Here is a 20,542-nt window from a genome sequence, read left to right on the forward strand (position 1 = left end):
AAATGACTTTTAAACATTTCACAAGAGGGAACTTGCTCATCCCTAGTAAGAGAAGGCCATTCAAAGCAGGGAGGGGGATGTTCATCCAGCATCAACCATTAATTCATTTGAGCTCGACTTAAAGTTGCTTTGTACAAGTCAGATTCTTGCATTTACTTTTGGATGGATGTAGCATATCCAGGCTGTGCTGAAAACTTTAGCTTTTAAACTTAAATTTTAATAATAGCTATTCAATCGAAAAACTGCACTAAGATTTGGGACAACTTCAATAGAAATCCTTGAGATCATGAAATATTTCCTTTTAGAAGATCCAACTCACTTCCAATTGATCAATGATGGACAGAAATAACTACACGCAGAGAAGGAACACTGGGAAGCGAATGTAAACTGTTAGCACTACTGTCTATCTACCCAGGTTACTTATACCTTCAGAATCTAATACTTAATGTGCGACAAGAAAATGGCATTTACACACATATATTGTTTCTAGGTTATACTGTAACACATGTAAAATGTATGGGATTGCCTGTCATCAAGGGGAGGGAGTAGAGGGAGGGAGGGGAAAATTTGGAAAAATGAATACAAGGGATAATGTTATAAAAAATTACTCATGCATATATACTGTGGGAAAAAATTCTAAATAATAAAAAAAAGAAATATTTCCTTTTAGTTCTCATATTCTCAAAGCCACGTAGGGTGTCCTATATATAGCAATTATTCAATAAATATCTCTCTGATGTAATTGAATTATTTCTTGTGCTCTCACTTCTTTCCTTGTAATCAGACATGTGATTTTTTCCCATCATGACTCACACTCAAAAAGATGCATGTACATCCAGCTGACAGTGTATAAATGAAATCAACACTCTAGCCTCTGAATAACCAAGGCTCCTGCCATTCTTTAGTGTAAATCTCCAGAGAACAGCTTTCCACTTTATCTATACCTCATCCCTAACCCTAGCTTTCCAAAGTCTAGCAGGTGTAGCCGATTGAGTTCATGAAAGAGCAGAACACAGCACTGAAGGCTCCGAGTAGGAGGATAGAGGGTGTGTACAAGTCAAGGAAGCGATAAAAGAACATTTTCTAAGAAATGGAATATTTTGATTAAAAGTAGAGATGAAGGACACACCCAACAGGAATAAGGTTAGATGAGAGAGGGTTTATCAATCAGATGATCTCAGGTTCTGATTGAAAAGGAAAATATGACCTAGAAACCAAAATGATTTTTCCGAAGAGTTATTAGCAACAAGAGATGTTATCTAATTGGACATAAGCGAGTCTGCACTCAGTGGATAGAAGGAATTGAGCAATAAATAATCTTCTGGAGCTGGCCCAGGAATCATGCTGCGAACACGGGAAAGAAAAATGAGAGTGTCAACTTAGTTTTAAGCAACAGACATGCTTAGAGATGCAGAGCCAGGAGCCTTTGAAGCAAATGTAGCTAGAATTGAGTTTTTCTTCTTCATTAATTAACACCCAAAATGACTGAAGAATGGAGAAGCCTGTTGACAATGAACACAACACTCACCAAAAAAGAGCATGGAAGAATTCTGAGATCTCACGAAAGGAAATAAAGAGAAAAGAGCAGTAAAAGAAATGAAAAATAAAATGACTACCGCATTAAAGTATGTAGTCTGATGTTTTGCAATTATAAATCCCCAAAACCCACATTAAAGGAAAGGTCAACCATGGATGCATCAGAAAGAATTTTTAAAAATGTATATTTTATGAAGCAGCCAATGTAGGCCGTAGAGTTCATTGAGAAACATAATGGATGAAGAGTAGAAAGACATGCAGATTATGTTTACTTGCACCAAGTTATTGCTATTCATGAAGAAGAAATAAGTTCACATCAGCCTTGCTCATACACTCTATATACAGCCAAACTGAGCTATGCTAGTTCCTCATCTATGGCATCCTCTCATTTTGGAGCCATCGAACAGACTATCTCTTATGTCTGGGTATATATCTTTCTTCCACCTTCTGAGTTCCCTTTATAATTCAGTGTGTCACCCCATGTCTGAGAGGCCTTTCCCCTCTTTACCCCTTTTGGCATTAGCCATCTCTCTCACCCTACCCCCCATTACATTTCATTTTCTTCATATATAGATATTAGATATAATGCACAGATATTATACATAATAACATTTGTGGGTTTTTTTTTTAAAGATGTTCCCTTCTTATTGAATATTATCTTCTTGCAGGAAGAAATAATTTCTTCTCTCTGTGGTTTGTTTGTTTGTTTTAGTTTCTTTCTTATTAGGTCTTTAAATTCCCAAAATTTAGCATACTTTCTGCCTGGCATGCAATAGAAACTTTTAATAATTTTTAATTCAATGGACATTTTAGAAATAACAAAGCTATGCCATCTAAACTCTACTCCAAAGAGACCAGCAGGACAGCAGCTAAATTTCTAAAACAGATACACTGCGTCTATTTTATAGGCAAGAAAGAAAATAGATTTATGCCAGCTCAGAGAGTCCTTGCAGCAAAGGATCTGAGGAGACATAAAACTCTTGGGAAGGACAGATGAGATCCACCCCATATTTCTGAAAGGCATGAAAAATAAATTTGAGAATCACTAATAGATGTAGTCAAAATCCCTTTTGTAAGAGAGAGATAGTATGGACATATAGAGATGGGGAGGGACACAAAGAAAGAAAGGGACACAAGGATGATACTTCAGAAAGGACCAAGACACAAGTGAGAGAATATTGGGCAGGAAACATGATTTTGCCAGCTAAGATATGATGAGGGAAAAAAAACAAGCTTAAAAAAACTAAATAACAGGGACGGGAAAAGGAACATGGGAACACCTGGAAAGTTACGACTTAATTAAGGACAGTCTGCCTGGATTCGCACAAAGGCAAACCGTGTCTAACAAATCTGATTTATTGAGGAAGTAACAAAAAGACTTGACAGAGGTTAAGTCACGGACATAAGGAACGCTTTTGATACAGCCTTGGAGCAAAGACTAAATCTGTGAGGTAAATAACTCTGGAGTGCCAGACTAAGGTGGGGAGGAGGAGGAGGAGGAGGGAAATGGAGGAAGAGAGAGGAATGAAATGAGATCAAACAAAGAAATTAAAAAAGAAAAGAAAAGAAAAGAAAACCTGACAGGGAGCAAGAGATGAGGAGATAACCTGCAAACCCAAAGCCATCCTCTCTGAGTGAGCTGTTGTACTAGGTTAAAGGGGCAGCTTTGTCCCATCCTCCTCTGGGTTTCTAAAATAGTGGCAAAGCCTAAATTAGCCTCTTCAGGGTCAAGGAAAATCGTCTTTGAAGAGGTTGTAATGGGAACCATCAACATGAAAGGTTGGGGATGGGAGGTACACTGAATGCCCCCATACACACCCAGAGAAAGTAGTAAAATTCAGAAGGAAGAAGAGGGCTCTTGGGTACCCTTTCTGAGGTGGGCAACTGGGTGGGCTCCGGAGCAGACTTCTGAAACAGTGGCCAGGTACGGTAGTGGAGCCGGTTAAGGCTCCTGACAAGAGACTTTAAATAACTCACTTACCACATCATCTCGGTCTTCCCATTCCACTTCAGAAAGGTCAACGCTGCTATAGTTGGGTTTCCTCCGCTTCTTTCCTTCTTCATACTAGCAGCAGGAGGGGAAGAAAAGGAAAAAAAAAACATATTGGATAAAGACATAGCCAGCCACCACAGTTTTTTTTCCTACTCCATACCTTGGTTTATAATTGGAACTATAAAGGGGATGGATAGTTGAGAAGCAAAGGAAGGTTGTTAGTACTTGATGTGTCACTAAAGCAGAACCCAGTGACCCATAAACATTTTACCTAAGATTTTATGTTACTTATCTCTTTCATCTCTCTCTCCTTCTCTGTCCCACCTCTCTTTTTCAGACTCTCTCTTTCTCACACTCTCTCTCTGTCTCTGTCTCTCTTGAACTGTCTTTGTCTCTCATTCTCTGTGTGTGTGTGCCTCCTGTTTTTGTCTCTCTCTCTCTTGATATAGAGAAATAGATTTATTTTCATATTTTCTTTCCAAATTCTAGCTAAAAGGTAAAGCTTTTCACTATTAAGGAGAATTCTCTTCTCTCCCCCTCCTCAACCCCTTGAAAATCCAACTCTTGGAGAAGATGTTGAGGAATCACCCAAATGTGCGATTTTTCCTATTGGTACTATTATAGAGAATATACTAGTCTTGGAGACAGGAAAACTGGAGATGAAATATTTTGTCATTTTCTAGAACAAGACTAACTACATGACCTATGTCATTTAAATATATTGGATGCTTTTTTTCCTTATCAATAAAATGGGGATAATAATGTGACCGAGGTGCCATTGTTGTGTATGACAGTGATGAGTAAAATAAAATCTATAATGGGCTTTGCAAACCTTCAAAGCATTTTATCAATGTTAATTCTTATCTTTATTCCTCACTCTTGGCAGTTTCCCAGGCCCTACCCAACTATCTATGGCTAGAAGGGAAAGAGTAGATCTCAAGATTTCCACTCATAATCTTGAGCTGCCTCTGTCATCGGTTCAAAGAATTTTTCTTTTTTTAAAGACATTGTTCACAAGTAACATCTTTGGGGCTGTTTGAACAAAGAATGGTGATGATTTGGGCCTTGGAACACATGACGCTCTAGTTGGACAATAGGAAATTTTATTTTAAGAAAAAAAAGAATAATTTATGAATCCTGCTAGATCTGTGTATACCCACATAACTAAATAATCCCAAAGTCAGGGGGCCCTGGGATTCTGCCATCTTCAATAAGTAACTCTCCTGGGTTTCATTGTAAATGTGGGGGTGTTTATATGGTAGGTAATTCTGCCCTCTGCTGAACACTTGGGAGAAATCACCATTTACTTTAAAAATAAAACATGAGATAGGGTGGGAACATGTTGAAATAAGATTTCCATGCTTTATTGTGGAAACATTACTCATGTTTTCATTAAATTAATAAGGTGATAAATTGCTTAGTCCTGGTTTAAGGTTGATTTGGCCCAGGAAAAGCCCCTTCATCTCTCTGGGTCTTGTTGTTTCTCATTGTAAAAGGATGTAATGGGACTAGATGATTTCTAAGGTCCCTGCTAGTTCTGAATTTACGAATCAATGCAAAGCAGAGCGCTGGGTTCAGGGTAATGAGGCACGTTGAGAAATCTGGAACAGAGCATAGTAATCATGTCCTGATAGAGACAATTGCATTTTATAAAGTGCTTTACATCCAAAACCTTATGGGAGCCTCATGGCAGTCCTGTGAGGCTGGGACTAGGAGGGATAAGAGTTCTACAATTCAGGGGTCTTTGGTTCACTGATGGTGCCCAAGGTCATAGAGCGAGATTCAAACTAAGGCTTCCTGGGAGCAGGCCTGATGTTCTGAGCACTAACCACTTTCTCAGGCTGGTTCAGATGTTGCTAAGGCATTTTTTCCACAAAGTAAAAAACATTGCCCTCAGAAGATCCTATGCTACCTTAGCATAACTTGACACGGGAGAAGCAGGACTACATCATGTCATAGTTAATCAGGATTTGATCCTATCTTTGGCTTTCAATCAACAGGAAGGTGGTCTCTTGTGGACCTTTAGATGCACCCCAGACAAGGAAGGAAAATAGATCCTCCAGAAACTGTGGTCAACTAGATCAGATTTACCTTAAGGACTCTGCATGGGGGCTTAGGAGTTAACAGGACTCTAAGCTCCCATTTGTATTGGGAGCCAAGGCAGGAATTGATGAAAGACTAGGAGAACTAGAAGATAGATCTGCCTTTGGATGACAGTGTTCTACGCTAAGAAGGAAGCAAAAAAATATATTACGACTCCAGACTGCCATAGAGACAAACTAAAAGGACTTAGTCATAAATTTATCTGCAGTGAGTACTGTCACACAATGGAAAGGGTAATGAATTTGGAGTAGAGATCCTGGCTTCAAAGCTTGTGTTTCAATCTAACTTGTGAGAATTTAAGAAAATTGCTTACCCTCTCTAAGCCTCAGTTTCCTCATTTCTGCTTTTTTTTTGGGGGGGTAGATTAATTGAAATATAAAATTCTTTCTAGCTATAAGTCAGCAATTCCATCCCTCACCAGCTCCAACAGACCAAAAGGTCATGGTGTCCAGCCCTGTGGCTTAGGGCAAGATTGGACCTAATTATTTTTACTATTTTCAAAATTTTATTTTATTTAACTATAAATTAAAACAGTTTTATATATATATATATATATATATATAAATTTATTATTTACTAATATATATATATATATATATATATATATATAAATTTATTATTTACTAAAATTAGTAAAAATAAAACTGAATTCAATTTACCAAAAGCTTGATAATGGTAAAATACTATGTTGGATAGTACCAAAAATCAAGAGCCATGAAAGGCATGATGTCTGTCCTCAAGGGGTTCTAAGCTTTTAGGGAACATAAAGCACATATGTTTCACCTGCTTTTCCACTAATACTTCAAGGATCTCTGGCTTCATTTATTGGGACATGCCTGCCACCTATTCAGGTTGCCTGACTCAATGGCCCTTAGATATTGTTCGTCACATGTTGGCAAGGCTTCTGGGATGAACCTCTTGGAATATAGCTAGCCCAAGAGACAGTGGCATGGTGGATAAACCATTGGACTGAAAATCAGGAAGCCTGGGGTTTGAACCCTGCCTCAGGGTGCCATATGTCCTTGGTCAAATCAATTTCCGCCTTTCCAAAATGAACCCAAGGGTCTCTGAGAATCCTTCTAGCTCTAAGTCTATGAAATTATTTCAATACTTTGGCTGCTGCTTTCTTGTCTTTAAAACAAGGGGTCCCATCCAAAGCTAAATTTATGTTTCTTTCATCTCATGATCTTAAACAGAAGATACCACAATGCTCCTCAAGGTTTTTTCTAATCAACAGAATCTACCATGACTGATCTTAATTGACATGGTGTGTGAGAATCCAGGTCCATCTTTAAACCACAAGAAGACTTTAGGAAAAAAAACCACCAATAAAAGCCCACACACAGATAATATAATTCCCTGTTTCAATGAACAACTACTGAATAGCAACTATGTGCCTGGCACTGTGCTCAGTATTGGGAAAGTTGGATCAGAGATGAGTAATCCACTCAAGTGGACAGATACAAGATGGCCAAATTGGCAAAGGAGTATATGATGAGAATGTGAAAAAACTTCAACCAATTTTTAATATGCATTCATAAGAAAGAGATACCCTTTCCAGATGGGAGAACCAGGTAAGGTGCTGTGAAGCAGGTGCTTATAAATTAGATTGGTTTGATCTGGAATAGGAAGGGAAGAAAGGGGAAGAAACTCTCATTAAGTTCTACGTTCCAGGTATGGAATTTTACATATCATAGCATTTGATCTTCCCAGCAACTTTAGGATCTAGAAACATTCTTAAAGGATGAATAGGAATCAAGCAGAACTAGCGAAAGGATGCCTGCAGAATATCTCACTACAGAGACCCCATCAAGCATCTCATCCCTTTACGAGAGACTCAGTAATTGGGTATCCAGCCTTTACATGAAAGTCTGCAACAAAAGGGAGGCCATTACTTCTCAAGGTACCCTGTTCCATGATGAACAGCTCTGGTTGTTAGGACAACTTTCATACTTCAAGGCAAAAGTTGTCTAAACTTGTATTCAAGGCGAAGGAAATAGAATGAAAATGGAAGATTGAGGAGTCCTGTTCGAGGGATGCCTTAATGCAATGTAGCTAGCCATAAGTGGTTTTGATTGTAGTTTAGATGGTATAATTGTGATTATTAACAATTAAATTCAGAGGACAAAGAAGAGAAGTAGGATAAACTGAGACTCAAAAAGCCAGTTGAAACTAAATCAAGATATGTCTTGAAAATCAGGAAGGGAAAGGAATTGGACTCTATTTATTAGACAATGGGGAGTAATTGAAGGATAGGAGATAACAGAGGGGCAAGATCTGAGTTAGGTTCTCTAACCTAACTGTTTTTATTTCTTTTCTAGAATTACTTTTCCTAAAGAGACTTTTTTCCTACAATGACTTGCATGGATTAGAGATAAAATATTGGAGATAAGGAGATCAAATCAGTGACCATCAGAGCATTCAAGGTAAGAGCTAATGATAGTTTGAAAAATGGTGATATTCATGTGAATCCAGTAGAAAGAAAGAAAGAGAAATTTCATAAGTAGAAACGTAAGTGCTCATAGAAGAAGCAGAAATCAAAGACACCTAGGAAATTCCCAACCCTGGCATCAAACAAAAATGTGGCACTTTTTATTTTAAACAAGTTAAGTTGAGATGACGATGGGCTCTCTCCAGGAAGACTGTGTCCTAGCAATAGGAGAGACATTGTGTCTATGTATATAGATTGAGGAGTAACTTTGATAGCAGTCAGAGTTCAAACATTGGGACTGGATTAAAGAATCACCCTCAAAGACCACAGTACCAAAAGGGGGCCAAAAATAGAATGTTGGCAATGTTAACATTTCAGGGGCAGTAGAAGAACAAAGTGCCAGCCGATGGAGGCAGAGGAGTATTTGTCCAAGAGACAGAAGGAGTGCCATGAGGAAATTTTACTATGAAAGTCAAACTAGGAAAGGAATGCAAAGACAAATGTGTCAAATCATCAAAATAAAAAAGAATAAAAATCAGGAAAAGTCCATTATACTTCACTGTCAAGGGACTAATGTCCCGCCTGGTCAAAGAGGAAAATAAGTGGGGAATTGAAAAAGCAGCATCAGGGGGCAGCTAGGTGGCACAGTGGATAGAGCACCAGCCTTGAAAATCAGGAGGAGAGGAGTTCAAATCTGGCCTCAGACACTTAACACTTCCTAGCTATATGACCATGGGCAAGTCACTTAACCCTAATTGTCTCAGCAATAACAAATAAATAAATAAAAGGAAGGAAGGAAGGAAGGAAGGAAGGAAGGAAGGAAGGAAGGAAGGAAGGAAGGAAGGAAGGAAGGAAGGAAGGAAGGAAGGAAGGGAGGGAGGGAGGGAGGGAGGGAGGGAGGGAGGGAGGGAGGGAGGGAGGAAGGAAGGAAGGAAGGAAGGAAGGAAGGAAGGAAGGAAGGAAGGAAGGAAGGAAGGAAGGAAGGAAGGAAGGAAGGAAGGGAAGGAGGGAGGGAAGGAAGGAAGGAAGGGAAGGAAGGAAGGAGGGAAGGAAGGAAGGAAGGAAGGAAGGAAAGAAGGAAGGAAGGAAAGAAGGAAGGGAAGGAGGGAGGGAAGGAGGGAAGGAGGGAAGGAGGGAAGGAGGGAAGGAGGGAAGGAAGGAAGGGGCAACATTGGATAGATATAACTGGCTTTGGAAAAAGACTGGCTATGGAGGAAAGCATAGTGGTTTGGGGAAAATTGGGTTGAAAGAAAATGTTTCAAGGACAGAAAAGACTTCAGTCCCTTTATAGGTAGGGAGAGAAAAATAATATCTAAGAGAAGGAGGGATCATAGAATGATAGCTTGAAAGCCTAGCGGACCTTAGAGTACATAGGGTCTTTACAAACTATTTTATCAGACACAGGGAGGTTACAATGATTTGCCTAGGTTAACAGAACTATTATCCGAGAGGGAGTTTGAACCCAGGTTTTTCTAACTCAAAACAGTATTCTATCTCGTGGGACATGTCCTTGAAGGATAAGGTCCAAGAGAATGTGTAGTAGAAAATGGGATAAAGAATATCAATAGAAAAGAGATAGAACAAACTAAGAAAGAAATCTATTGTTTCCTCTAGCCAGATGAAGATGAAGAAATGGAAGTAAAGTAACACAAAGAAACCTGCCTAAGCTAAGGTAGTTTTTAAGGGGAAAACCATTGGCTTGTGCTTTGTTGTTGTTGTTGTTGTTGTTGTTTTTCCTTTCAATCTTTGTGCTTTTGTTGTTCCAATAACTGCTATTGACTAAGACTTCGCATAAATAGCCACCATCTTCTGGGTACATTGAGCCTCTAGGCTACCTGAGAAGAGAAAGGAAGAGCCAAGTGGAGAGGAGGACTTAATTGGGGAAAGTGGGGAAATGAGATAGCTTCTAAAAACTCTCTAAGAAAATTTCTAATGAGAAATTGCTGAGTATCCGGGAGAGCCTAGAAAAGAAAAGATGGCACAAATCTGAAGCACTTTCCATCAAAGATAATGTAGCCAAAAACAAAAGGGAACAATTCATGAGTGAACTAGAGCCTGCATGCAGGGGGGAGATTGGGTCAATGAAGCCAGAAGAGGATAGACTAGCTAGAAGGCTAGGGAAGATTTCAGGCAGAAGAGCTGAAACAACAGTAGTGACTAGGTGAGAGAGGAGCAAACAACATCAGGCATTTACAGTTAAGGAAAGAACATGTGCCAACTTGAGGACCTGAATGTGGAGAAGTAGAAAGGTCAGTCAATCAGTCAATCAACAAGCATTTATTAAGCCCCAACTATGTGCCAGACATTATGCTAGACATTGGAGAGAAGATTCAATCCCTATTCTTAAGGGCAGGGGTTCTCAAACTATGGCCCTCGGGCCAGATGAGGCCCACTGAGGACGTTTATATGGCCTGCTGGGTTATGGCAAATGGGCTGAGGGGCGGAGACAGAGTGTGAGCTTTTGTTTTTACTATAGTCCAACAGTCTGAGGGACAGTGAACTGGCCCCCTATTTAAAAAGTTTGAGGACCACTGCTTAAGGAGATCTCATTCTGTCAGAGAAGAAAGCAAATGAATTTGTAAATATATACAGAACCAATAATAAACCATGCCAATAAGTCCTAGTATTTAGCTAGTACTTTAGGGCTTTGGATAAATTGTCCTATTTGATACTCATGACCAACTTTTCAAATAGGTACTATCATTGTACCCATTTTATGTAAACAGAACACACATAGAATGGTGACATTGGGCAATTTCATCTCATCATCATAGCCTCATTTGCCTTATTAAATAAAGCAGTTGAACTGGATGACCTCTAAGACCTCTTCCAGCTTGGGTTCCAAGATCCTCTAGTAGTTAGAATCCTCTCCATAAGTTATGGCATTCATATTGCTATCCCATCCTTGATTCTGACCTAGAATGGTCATACAAGGGATCAAGAAATTGATTTAATCAGATTTCTCATCAAACTTGACTCCTAAATGGTCTTTTAGACAGTCTGAACATGACTTGAATGCCACAGAAAGAGTGATGTTGGTGGACCCCTTCTCCTCCTCCAGGGCTGCCTTTTCCAAAGAAGATACACATCCAAACAAATGTCTTTAGAGAGAAAAAAGCAACAGAACTGGGAAAGATCAAGGGACAGATCTGGGGAAGAAAACCAGTGCATGGAGAGGAGAAGCCCAGAGAGCCATGCAGTAGGAAAATACAATTTGAATGTTATGTCAAAACCTTGGGTAAGAAGGATGGCAGATGAGAGACAAAGGGGCATGTTGAGGCGGTAGACTTTTCCTCCCTTGAAAAAGGCATAATGCTCTTATTAATTAGTGTTTTTAAGTGTCTCAAAGATGAAAAGTTCTAGGTACACCCTTGGTATTATTATAAAACCCTTTTGATCACTTTAAAACTAAAATAGCTTGGGGATTAAAAAAAATAACAACAATTAACAGCCAGCTTTGAAAAACAGGATGACCTTTATCTTAATCGGTGTCCTCTTTTAAAGGTGGGGTCTTATTATTTGAGTTGTGGAGATTTGTAAACAATGGGGGTGGAAAGTTGGTTGTAATCCAAGTGAGGTCCCAGTCAGGTTCTGTGAAGCTGACCCTTTATTTGCATTGGTTCAAGAAGCATAGCTATTGTTTTCAACAACCAGGCCTCTTTGTATATTGGGATCTTATAGTCCATGGGTTTCCAAAGTCTTCTGCTCTGAGAAGGCACTCATAAGATCAAAGGTTTTGACTAGGCAACATCTCTTTGTCTACCAGAAGACACTTCCTTTCCTCAAGTAAGTTTAGTATGGAAAGTGTAGGATTTAAGATTTTATCCTAGGCATTCCTAGGTTATAATTAACATAGATTTTATTTTTAGATCTCTGGATCATTCTGATTAATGTTCAGATTCTATTTTTCCAAGAAATTTCCATTAATTCAAAGAAAGGCCCCAGGTACAATGCATGTAATCCTCAGTGACCAAGGCAGGAGATGACTCTGGGAAAGTAGGAGAGGCAGGGCACATAAAAATAAGTAAGAACAGAAATCAATTTTCTGTCTGGCCAAGTCAAACAAGACATTTTTCCAGCCATCAGTCAGCTCATGGACCACTGTCTAGTGCATTGAAATGATAATGGAAAAAAAATGGGTTGATTTATGAATAAAGAAGTGAATGAATATATAGGTGGGGGAGAAAATACACTTATAAAGAACCATTATGTGTTAAGTCCTGTGAGATACAATTACAAAAGTGAAACAATCTCTTCCTTGAAGGAGTGAGAGATCTATGGGGGGAGACTGTACATACAGTCAAGTGGTGATCAAGGAAGGAAGTTTTAGTCTGAAGAATGATAGGATCCATTGATCCTTCAATCATTGCTTCCTTTCCAAACAGCGATTAAAGGATAGATATAATTTTTTATTTTCAGAGAGAGATATGAAAAAATGAAGGGAGATATTGGTCAAAGGACGAATAGCAAGGGCCTTAGTGGAAGGATGGCTTCCTTCACATCCATAAGATATGAAGCATGGTCCCTACATATCTAAACAGAGAGAAGTTAGTGAGACTACATTAATTCAGTACTGTTGATGAGGCTTATTCCTAACTTTATCAATCTATCTCAAATCCATTTCAATCCTAACTCAATCAATGATCATTTATTAAGCATCAATTAAACATTTATTAAGCATACTTACTATGTGCTATTAATTTTGCTAAGTCCTGGGGATATAAAGGGAAAAAAAAAATCAAATAGCTCCCACTCTTCAAGAATTGATCATTTAAAAGTCATATGTCTATTAATCTAAATATTCATTAAATATCTATTCGGTAATGAGCATCTGGGACTAAAAAAGATAGAAATGAATTATTTCTTCCAGATCACAGAGAAAAGGGCTATAAATGCATAATAAGAAAAATAAATAGCTTGGTGATATAGTAGACACTGAGCATGTTTTATAATGAAATGTGAAAGAAGGTTTAAGGTCAAGGTATAAAAGACTTAAATTCATTGAAATTGTATACTTGACCTACAGACAATAGGGAGTTTAATGAACAGAGGAGCTACTGGTCAGATCTATGGTTTAGGAAAATTTCTTTGCAGATGTGTGGAGAATGGCTTGGGAAGGAAGAGCCTTAAGTTTTAGAGAATAACTTGAGAGGTTATTGCAGTAGTCCAGGAAAGACATGATGAAAGCTGATAGATGTAGGTATATGAATGGAAAGAATGGCATGTACACAAAATGTGAGGAGAGAAATAAGATTTGGCAATTGATTGGATGTGAAAGATCATTGTAAATAGGGATAATTGTCTTCTTTGAACTTGAGTTCCTAATATCTATAATGATACTTGAGATACAGTTAGTAATTTTTAAAAAATCAATTCATTGCTTGAGGGAGAAATTGAAAACTAAGGTCATAAACTTGAGACATCAATTAGAATTGTGACATCTGCAAAGTGATAGGAAAATTTGACAGAGAGTAAATAAATGTACTATATCATATTTTAAATGTTGGTATTGAGAGGCCTAAGAAATATTCAATTTGAAATACCCAAAAATAAATGTCATGGTAATCCAGCTGTGAAGCCTCCAGTCCCAGCTCAGCAGGTAAACTGCCAGCCAAGGAACCCAAGGTAAAACAACAGGTAAAATCAGACTAAGTCAACTAGAACAGTAAGCAATGCCAGAACCTCCAGAGCAGAAAGCCAGTGATCAGACTTCTGGACCCTATGGACATTGTTTCTGTTTCCTGGGAACTGCACTCAAATTTTTAAATGAGCAAAAAAACAAAACAAAAAAGAGCACTGACCATAAGAAACTACTATGATGAAAGAAAGGATCAAAAGACAAACTCAGAAAAGGACAACAATGTCAAAATGCCTACATGCCCTAAAGGGGAATATGGCTTGGTCTTGAAGATCAAAAAGTCCTCTTAGAGAGCTCAAAAAGGATTTAAAAAAAATCAAGTAATAGAGGTAGAAGAAAAACTGGGAAAAGAAATGAGTTATATTGCAAAATTATGAAAAAAGTCAATAGTGTGGAAAATGAAACATTAACATTGACTGAAGAAAATAACTCTTTAAAAAATAGGATAAGTCAAATCTTTAAAGAAAACAACTTTAAAAGTACAATTGATTAAAAGCAAAAAGAAATATAAAAGCTAACTGAAGAATATAATTCATTAAAAATTAAGATTGGATAAATGGAAGCTAATGACTCTAACACATCAAGAATCAGTCTAACAAAATCAAAGTAATGAAAAAAAATGGAAGAAAATGTAAAATATGACATTAAAAATGAGTTAGCTGGAAAACAGATCCAAAAGAGATGATTTAAGAATTTTTTGACTACCTGAAACTCATGATCAAAAAATGAGGGTGGACAAGTATCTTTAAAGAAATTATTAAGGAAAATTGCCCTGATATCCTGAAACCAGAGAATAAAATAGCAATTGAAAGGATCCACAAATCATTTCCTGAGAAAGATCCCCAAATTAATCCTCCAAAGAATATTGCAGCCAAATTTCAGAATTGTCAGGTCACAGAGAAAATACTGCAAGCAGTCAAAAGGAACAATTCAAATATCAAGGAGTCACAGTAAGAATTGCACAGGATTTATCAGCTTCTACATGAAAGGATGAGAGGGTTTGGAATATGATATTCTAGAAGGCAAAGGAGCTTGGATTTCAACCAAGAATCAACTATACAGAAAAATTAAGCATGATCCCCCCCCCCCAAAGGGAAAAGATGCATATTCAATGAAATAGGGGAATTTCAAAATTTCCTGATGAAAAGACCAGAACTGAACAGAAAAGTTATCTTCAACTACCAAACTCAAGAGAAGCATAAAAAAATAAAATAAACAGGTAAAAACAACAATGACAATAACAACATGGTATTCAACAAGATTACAATGTTTATATCCCTACATGGGAATATGATACTTGCAATTCTTAAGAACTCTATCTCTGTCATGGCAGTTAAAAGGTGTATACTTAGAGAGAGGGTGTGGATATATGTTTACTTTGATGCAATGATTAAAAAAAATATATTAATTAAGGGGTAAATAAGGGATTGTCCTGGGAGACAAGGAAAGGAGGAGGAAGAATGTTAAATTATATCACATGAGGAGGCATAAAAGATGTTACAGTGAAAGGAAAGAAGGGAAGATATGAGCATTGTTTCAACTTTACTTATTGATTTTAGTTCAAATGGGTAAAAACATACACTCATTAGGTTAAAAAAAAAAAAAAAGCTATCTTAACCTTTGGGGAAGTAGGAGCAGAAGGGGAAAATAAAAGGGTGGAGCTGGTAGAAGGGAGGACAGATGGAAGAAAGTGATGGTCAAAAGGAAAACACTGCTGAGAGGGACAAAGTGAAAGGAAAGGGGGAAAAAGGATAAATGGGTAAAATAGGATAAAGGTTACTACATAGTTAATAATCATATTATGAATGTGAATGTGATAAATTCACCCCATTGAATACAAACAATTAGAAAAATGAATTAGAAACCAGAGTCCAATAATATGTTTACAAAAAAACATACTTGAAACACATAGTTAAACTAAGGGGCTGGAGCAGGATCTATTATTCTTTAGCTGAAATTAAAAAAGAAAGGTAGGAGTAGCAATTATGATCTTAAACAAAGCAAAAGAAAAAATTATATCTAATTACAAGGGATAAGCAGGGAAACTACATTTTGCTAAAAGGTAACATAGACAATGATGTAACATTAGTACTAAATATTTATGCACCAAAAATGGCATAACATTAAAATTCTTAAAGACCTAAATGAATTATAGGCGTAAATAAACATTAAAATCATAATAATGTGGTCCCTCAACTTCCCTCTCTAAGAACTAGATAAATCTAACCACAAATAAACAAGAAAGAAGTTAAGGAAATGAATAGAATTTTAGGAAAGTTAGGTATGAGAGACCTCTGGAGAAAAAAACAAATGGGGATAGAAAGGAGTATGTCTTTTAATTTTCTTCAGTGGCATGTGGCACCTACCCAAAAGTTGAATTTGTATTAGGGCATAAAAACCTCAAAATGAAATGCAGAAAGGCAGAAATGTTAAATTCATTCTTTTCAGATCATGATGCTATAAAAATTACATGTAATAAGAGGCTATGGAAAGATACATTAAAAATTAATTGAAAACTAAATAATCTAATTATAAAGACTGAATGGGTCAAACAGCAAATCAACAATAATGAATAATTTCAATGGGGAATTACAATAATGAGACAGAATACCAAAATTTATAGGATGCAGCCAAAGCAATACTTTTAGGGGAAGTTTTATGTCTCTAAGTGCTTATATGAATAAGACAGGGAAAGAGTAGATCAATTAGTTGTACATGCAATTAAAAAAAGCTAAAATAAGAGGGGGGACAAATTCAAAATCTCAAAGTAAACAAATAGAAATTCTGAAAATCAAAGGAGAGATTAATAAAATTGAAAATAAGAAAATTGTTGAACTAATAAATAAAACTGAGAGCTGGTTTTGAAAAACAAATGAACAAACAAAAACTAGTTTTTTTTTTTTGTTTGTTTTTGTTTTTTTTTTTTTTAGAAAACCAAATTACCAATATCAAGAATGAAAAGGGTGAATTTACCACCAGTGAAGAAATTAAAGCAATAATTAAATATTTTTTTCAACTGCATGCCAATAAATCTGACAATCTAAGTGAAATGATTGAATATTTACAAAATATAAATTTTCCAGATTAAGATAATCAGAAATATTTAAATAACTCCATTTAAAAAAAAAAAAAGAAATTGAACAAACCATTAATGATCTTACTAAAAAAAAAAAAAAGTCACAGGTGGATTTCCAATGAATTCTACTAAACATTTAAAAAACAATTCCAATACTACATAAACTATTTTTTAAAATATAGATATAATATAATAGATATAATATAGATATGAATATATATTATATATAAATATATAATAGATATAAAAATGTAAATAAAGAATTTCTTTTATGACACAAATCTGGTGCTTATACTTAAATCAAGAAGAGCCAAAGCAGAGAAAGAAAATTATAGACCAACTTTCCTAATGAATATTGATGCAAGAAATTTAAATAAAATAAATTTAAATAAAATAATTAAATTAAATAATTAAATTAAATAAATATTATTTATTTTTTATTTATATATTTATATTTATATTTTCCACAGGAAAAGTGGAAATTATACCTCCAAGAATGCATGGTAACTATCAACATAATGGAGCACATCAATAATTAAACCAACAGAAATAATATACTTTATCATATCAATAACAAAAACCACCAAAATCACATGACTATTGTAATAGATGCAGAAAAAGTTATTGATAAATTATAGCACATATTCCAATTAAAATATTAGATAGCAGAGGAATAAATGGAGCTTTCCCCAAAAAGTTAAGTAGTATTTATCTAAAACCATCAGCAGACATTATAATAATTGTAAACTAGAAACAGTAAGATCATGGATGAAACAAGGATGCCACTATTATTCAATATTGCACTAGAAATTTTAGGTTAGCAATAAGGGAAGAAAAATAAGTTGAAGAAATTAGAATAGGCAATGGGGAGACAAAATTATCACTCTTTACAGATGATGTCATGATATACTTAGAGAATCCTAGAGAATTGACTAAAAAACTTCTTGAAGTAATTAACTTTAGCACAATTGTAGGAAACAAATCATTGGCATTTCTATATAGTACCAACAAAGCTCTACAGCAAGAGATAGAAAGATAAATTTCATTTAAAATAAATTTAGATAATATAAAATTATTTGGAAGTCTGCTTGCAGAAACAAATTCAGGAACTACATGAATACAATTAGAAAACAGTTTCCATAAAAATAAAGTCAGATCAAAACAACTGGAAAAATATAAATTGCTTATGCATAAAATGAGCTAACATGAGAAAAATGACAATTCTACCTTTTACTTCAATTATTCAGTACCACACCAATGAAATTATTTTATGAGCTAGAAAAAAAAAATAACAAAATTCAATTGGAAGAAAAAACTTTCAAGAATATCAAGGGCCTTGATGGGAAAAAAAAAATTGCAAAGGAAGGTGGCCTAGCCACCTTCTAGAGTGTTAAATAAATGGAATATCTTAGTTTTACAAGTCATGGTAGCAAAGGACTATAGTAATCTACTGTGTGATAAACCTAAAGATTACTGCTTCCTGGGATAAAAACTCACTATTAGAGAAAAAATGCTGGGAAAACTGGAAAATAGTATGATAAAAAACTAGGCACAGACTCACATTTCACAACATATTTAAAAATAAGATCAAAGGTCAAAATGTGTACATATTTAGATGTAAATAATGATAAAATAAGCAAATTAGGAGAGCAAAGAATAGTTTACTTGTCAGATCTATAAAGAAGGAAAAAAATATGACCCAAAAAGAGATAGAGAACATTAATGAAATGCAAAATAGATAACTTGGATTATATTGAAAAGATTTTGCACAAGCAAAATCAATGCAACCAAGATTAAAATGAAAGCAGAGAAATATGAAACAGTTTTTATAGCAAGTGGTTATGACAAAGACCTCATTTCTTAAATATATAGCAAATTGAGTCAACTTTATGAGAATGCACATCATTCCTCAATTGATAAAAAGCCAAAAGATATAAACAGGTAATTTTCATGTGAAGAAATTAAAGCTACAGATAGTTATAAGAAAAAAAAATGTTGTATATCAGTACTGATTAGTGAAATGCAAATTAAAACAATTTTGAGGTACCACTTCACACTTTGGTTAATATGACCAAAAAAAAAAAAAAAAAAAAAAAAAGGAAAATATTGGATATTGGAGGGGATGTGGGAAATCTGGAACACTGATGTACTATTATGTTGCTTGAGTTGTGAACTCATCCAACATTACCAGAAAACAATTTGGAACTTTGTCCAAAAGGCCAATCAAACTGTGTTTAACTTTTATCCAGCAATAACTTAACTTGGAAGGGAGGAGGTGGGGAAAGAGAAAATTATGGAAGGTTTTGCAAGGGGGAATATTGAAAACTATCTTTGTGTATATTTTGAAAAATAAAAAAAAATTTTGAAAAAATACTGTTTACAAAAAAAAAAAAATTAAAGATAACTGATTATGTAGGCAGTGAAGCTTGATGGAGGTACCAGAGCTATATCTCAGAGTCAGTAATGTAGAGACATTATTTAAACTCTTAGAAGTTGACGAGATCACCTAGAGACAGTGTACAGAGAGACAAAAAGACAAAAGGGCCATGATAGACCCTTGGGAACATCAATAGATAGGGGTCAGGACATGGATGATGCGCATGAGGAATTAGAGGACACTGAGAAGTGCTCAGACTGTTGGAAAGGGACATAGAAAAGAAAAGTGTCTCAAAAACCTAAAGAAAAGAAAAGATTCTGGAACAAAGAGTGCTCAAGAGTGTCAAACTCAGGAGAGATTGAAAAGTCTGATAAGTGAGAAAGAACTATCAAATGTGGTAAACAAGAGAATATTGATCACTTTGAAGAGAGCCACTGCAGTTCTGGAAGTCAGAGGCTGCACTGCAGAGGGGTTGGAGAGTGAGTGAAGTGGAAGTGAAGGAGATGACAAAAGTATACATCTTTTTTTTAGGAGATTGCCTGAAAAAGGGAGAAAAGATACAACATAATTGCTCACTTAAGGGGATGGTTGAATCTAGTAAAGGGCTTTTCAGAATGGGGGAGATTTGGACATGTTTTAAGGGAAGGAACCGGTGGATATAGAGTGTTGGATGATGAGAGACAGAGAGAAAGAGATGCAGAGACAGTGTGATGAGACAAAGATAAAGGATATGATAGAAGGAATGATTTGCTAGAAAAGGAGGAGGTAGAAATAAAGGCCCCAAAGGCCCCTGTGGTAGCACTGACCATAAGAAGAAAGGCAATAAGGAGGAGTGAGTAGAGGACAGATACTCAGACATTTTGATTTGAAATGAAGGAGAAAAGAGGGAATCCATCTGGAATGTCCTCCGCATTCACAGCAATGTAGTAAAAGGCAAGATCTTCATCTGAGAAGATGGAGAAAAGGGAGATGTCAGAGCCTTGAGGGGAAAAAAAAAAAAAAAAGGTTTAAACTGCTTCTGTATGGAGTGTGATATGGGATCAATTAAGGAGGAATCAAAGAACTGCCTTGTTGTGGTTAGGACCCAGTTGATCTTAGGTGACATAAATGCACAGTGGACCTAGTCAGCATGGTTTCATGATTCCCTCCAGATTTGTCCATCAGAACATGAATATTAGGTGAGAGGTAGATGGTGGGATGAATACGGGGCTAGACCTTGGCAAGAGAAGGTAGCCAAAGGAAAAGGGGAAGATGAGAGAGCTGAGAACACAGTCTTGAAAGGAGTTGGATTGGTTGAGATTGGGAAAGAATGATACATTATGGGAGGGGTATAATGTTTTAAGATTCATTAAGTGACTTATATACATTTTCTCATTCAGACCCCATAA

The 20,542-nt window shown here is 36.1% G+C and overlaps 1 protein-coding gene across 3 annotated transcripts in view; it reads right to left on the reverse strand.

The window, feature by feature from the left end:
• CACNA2D3 (calcium voltage-gated channel auxiliary subunit alpha2delta 3) overlaps positions 1-20,542 on the reverse strand; it is a 1,031,774-nt gene that overhangs the window by 234,251 nt on the left and 776,981 nt on the right. For all 3 annotated transcript variants that reach the window (XM_074284452.1, XM_074284451.1, XM_074284453.1), the window contains one exon: positions 3,518-3,601. In XM_074284452.1, coding sequence (XP_074140553.1) covers positions 3,518-3,601 — 84 coding nt within the window. The remainder of the gene's footprint in view (positions 1-3,517; positions 3,602-20,542) is intronic.

Source organism: Sminthopsis crassicaudata, chromosome 1 (genome assembly GCF_048593235.1).
Source record: "Sminthopsis crassicaudata isolate SCR6 chromosome 1, ASM4859323v1, whole genome shotgun sequence".
NCBI lineage: Eukaryota > Metazoa > Chordata > Mammalia > Dasyuromorphia > Dasyuridae > Sminthopsis > Sminthopsis crassicaudata.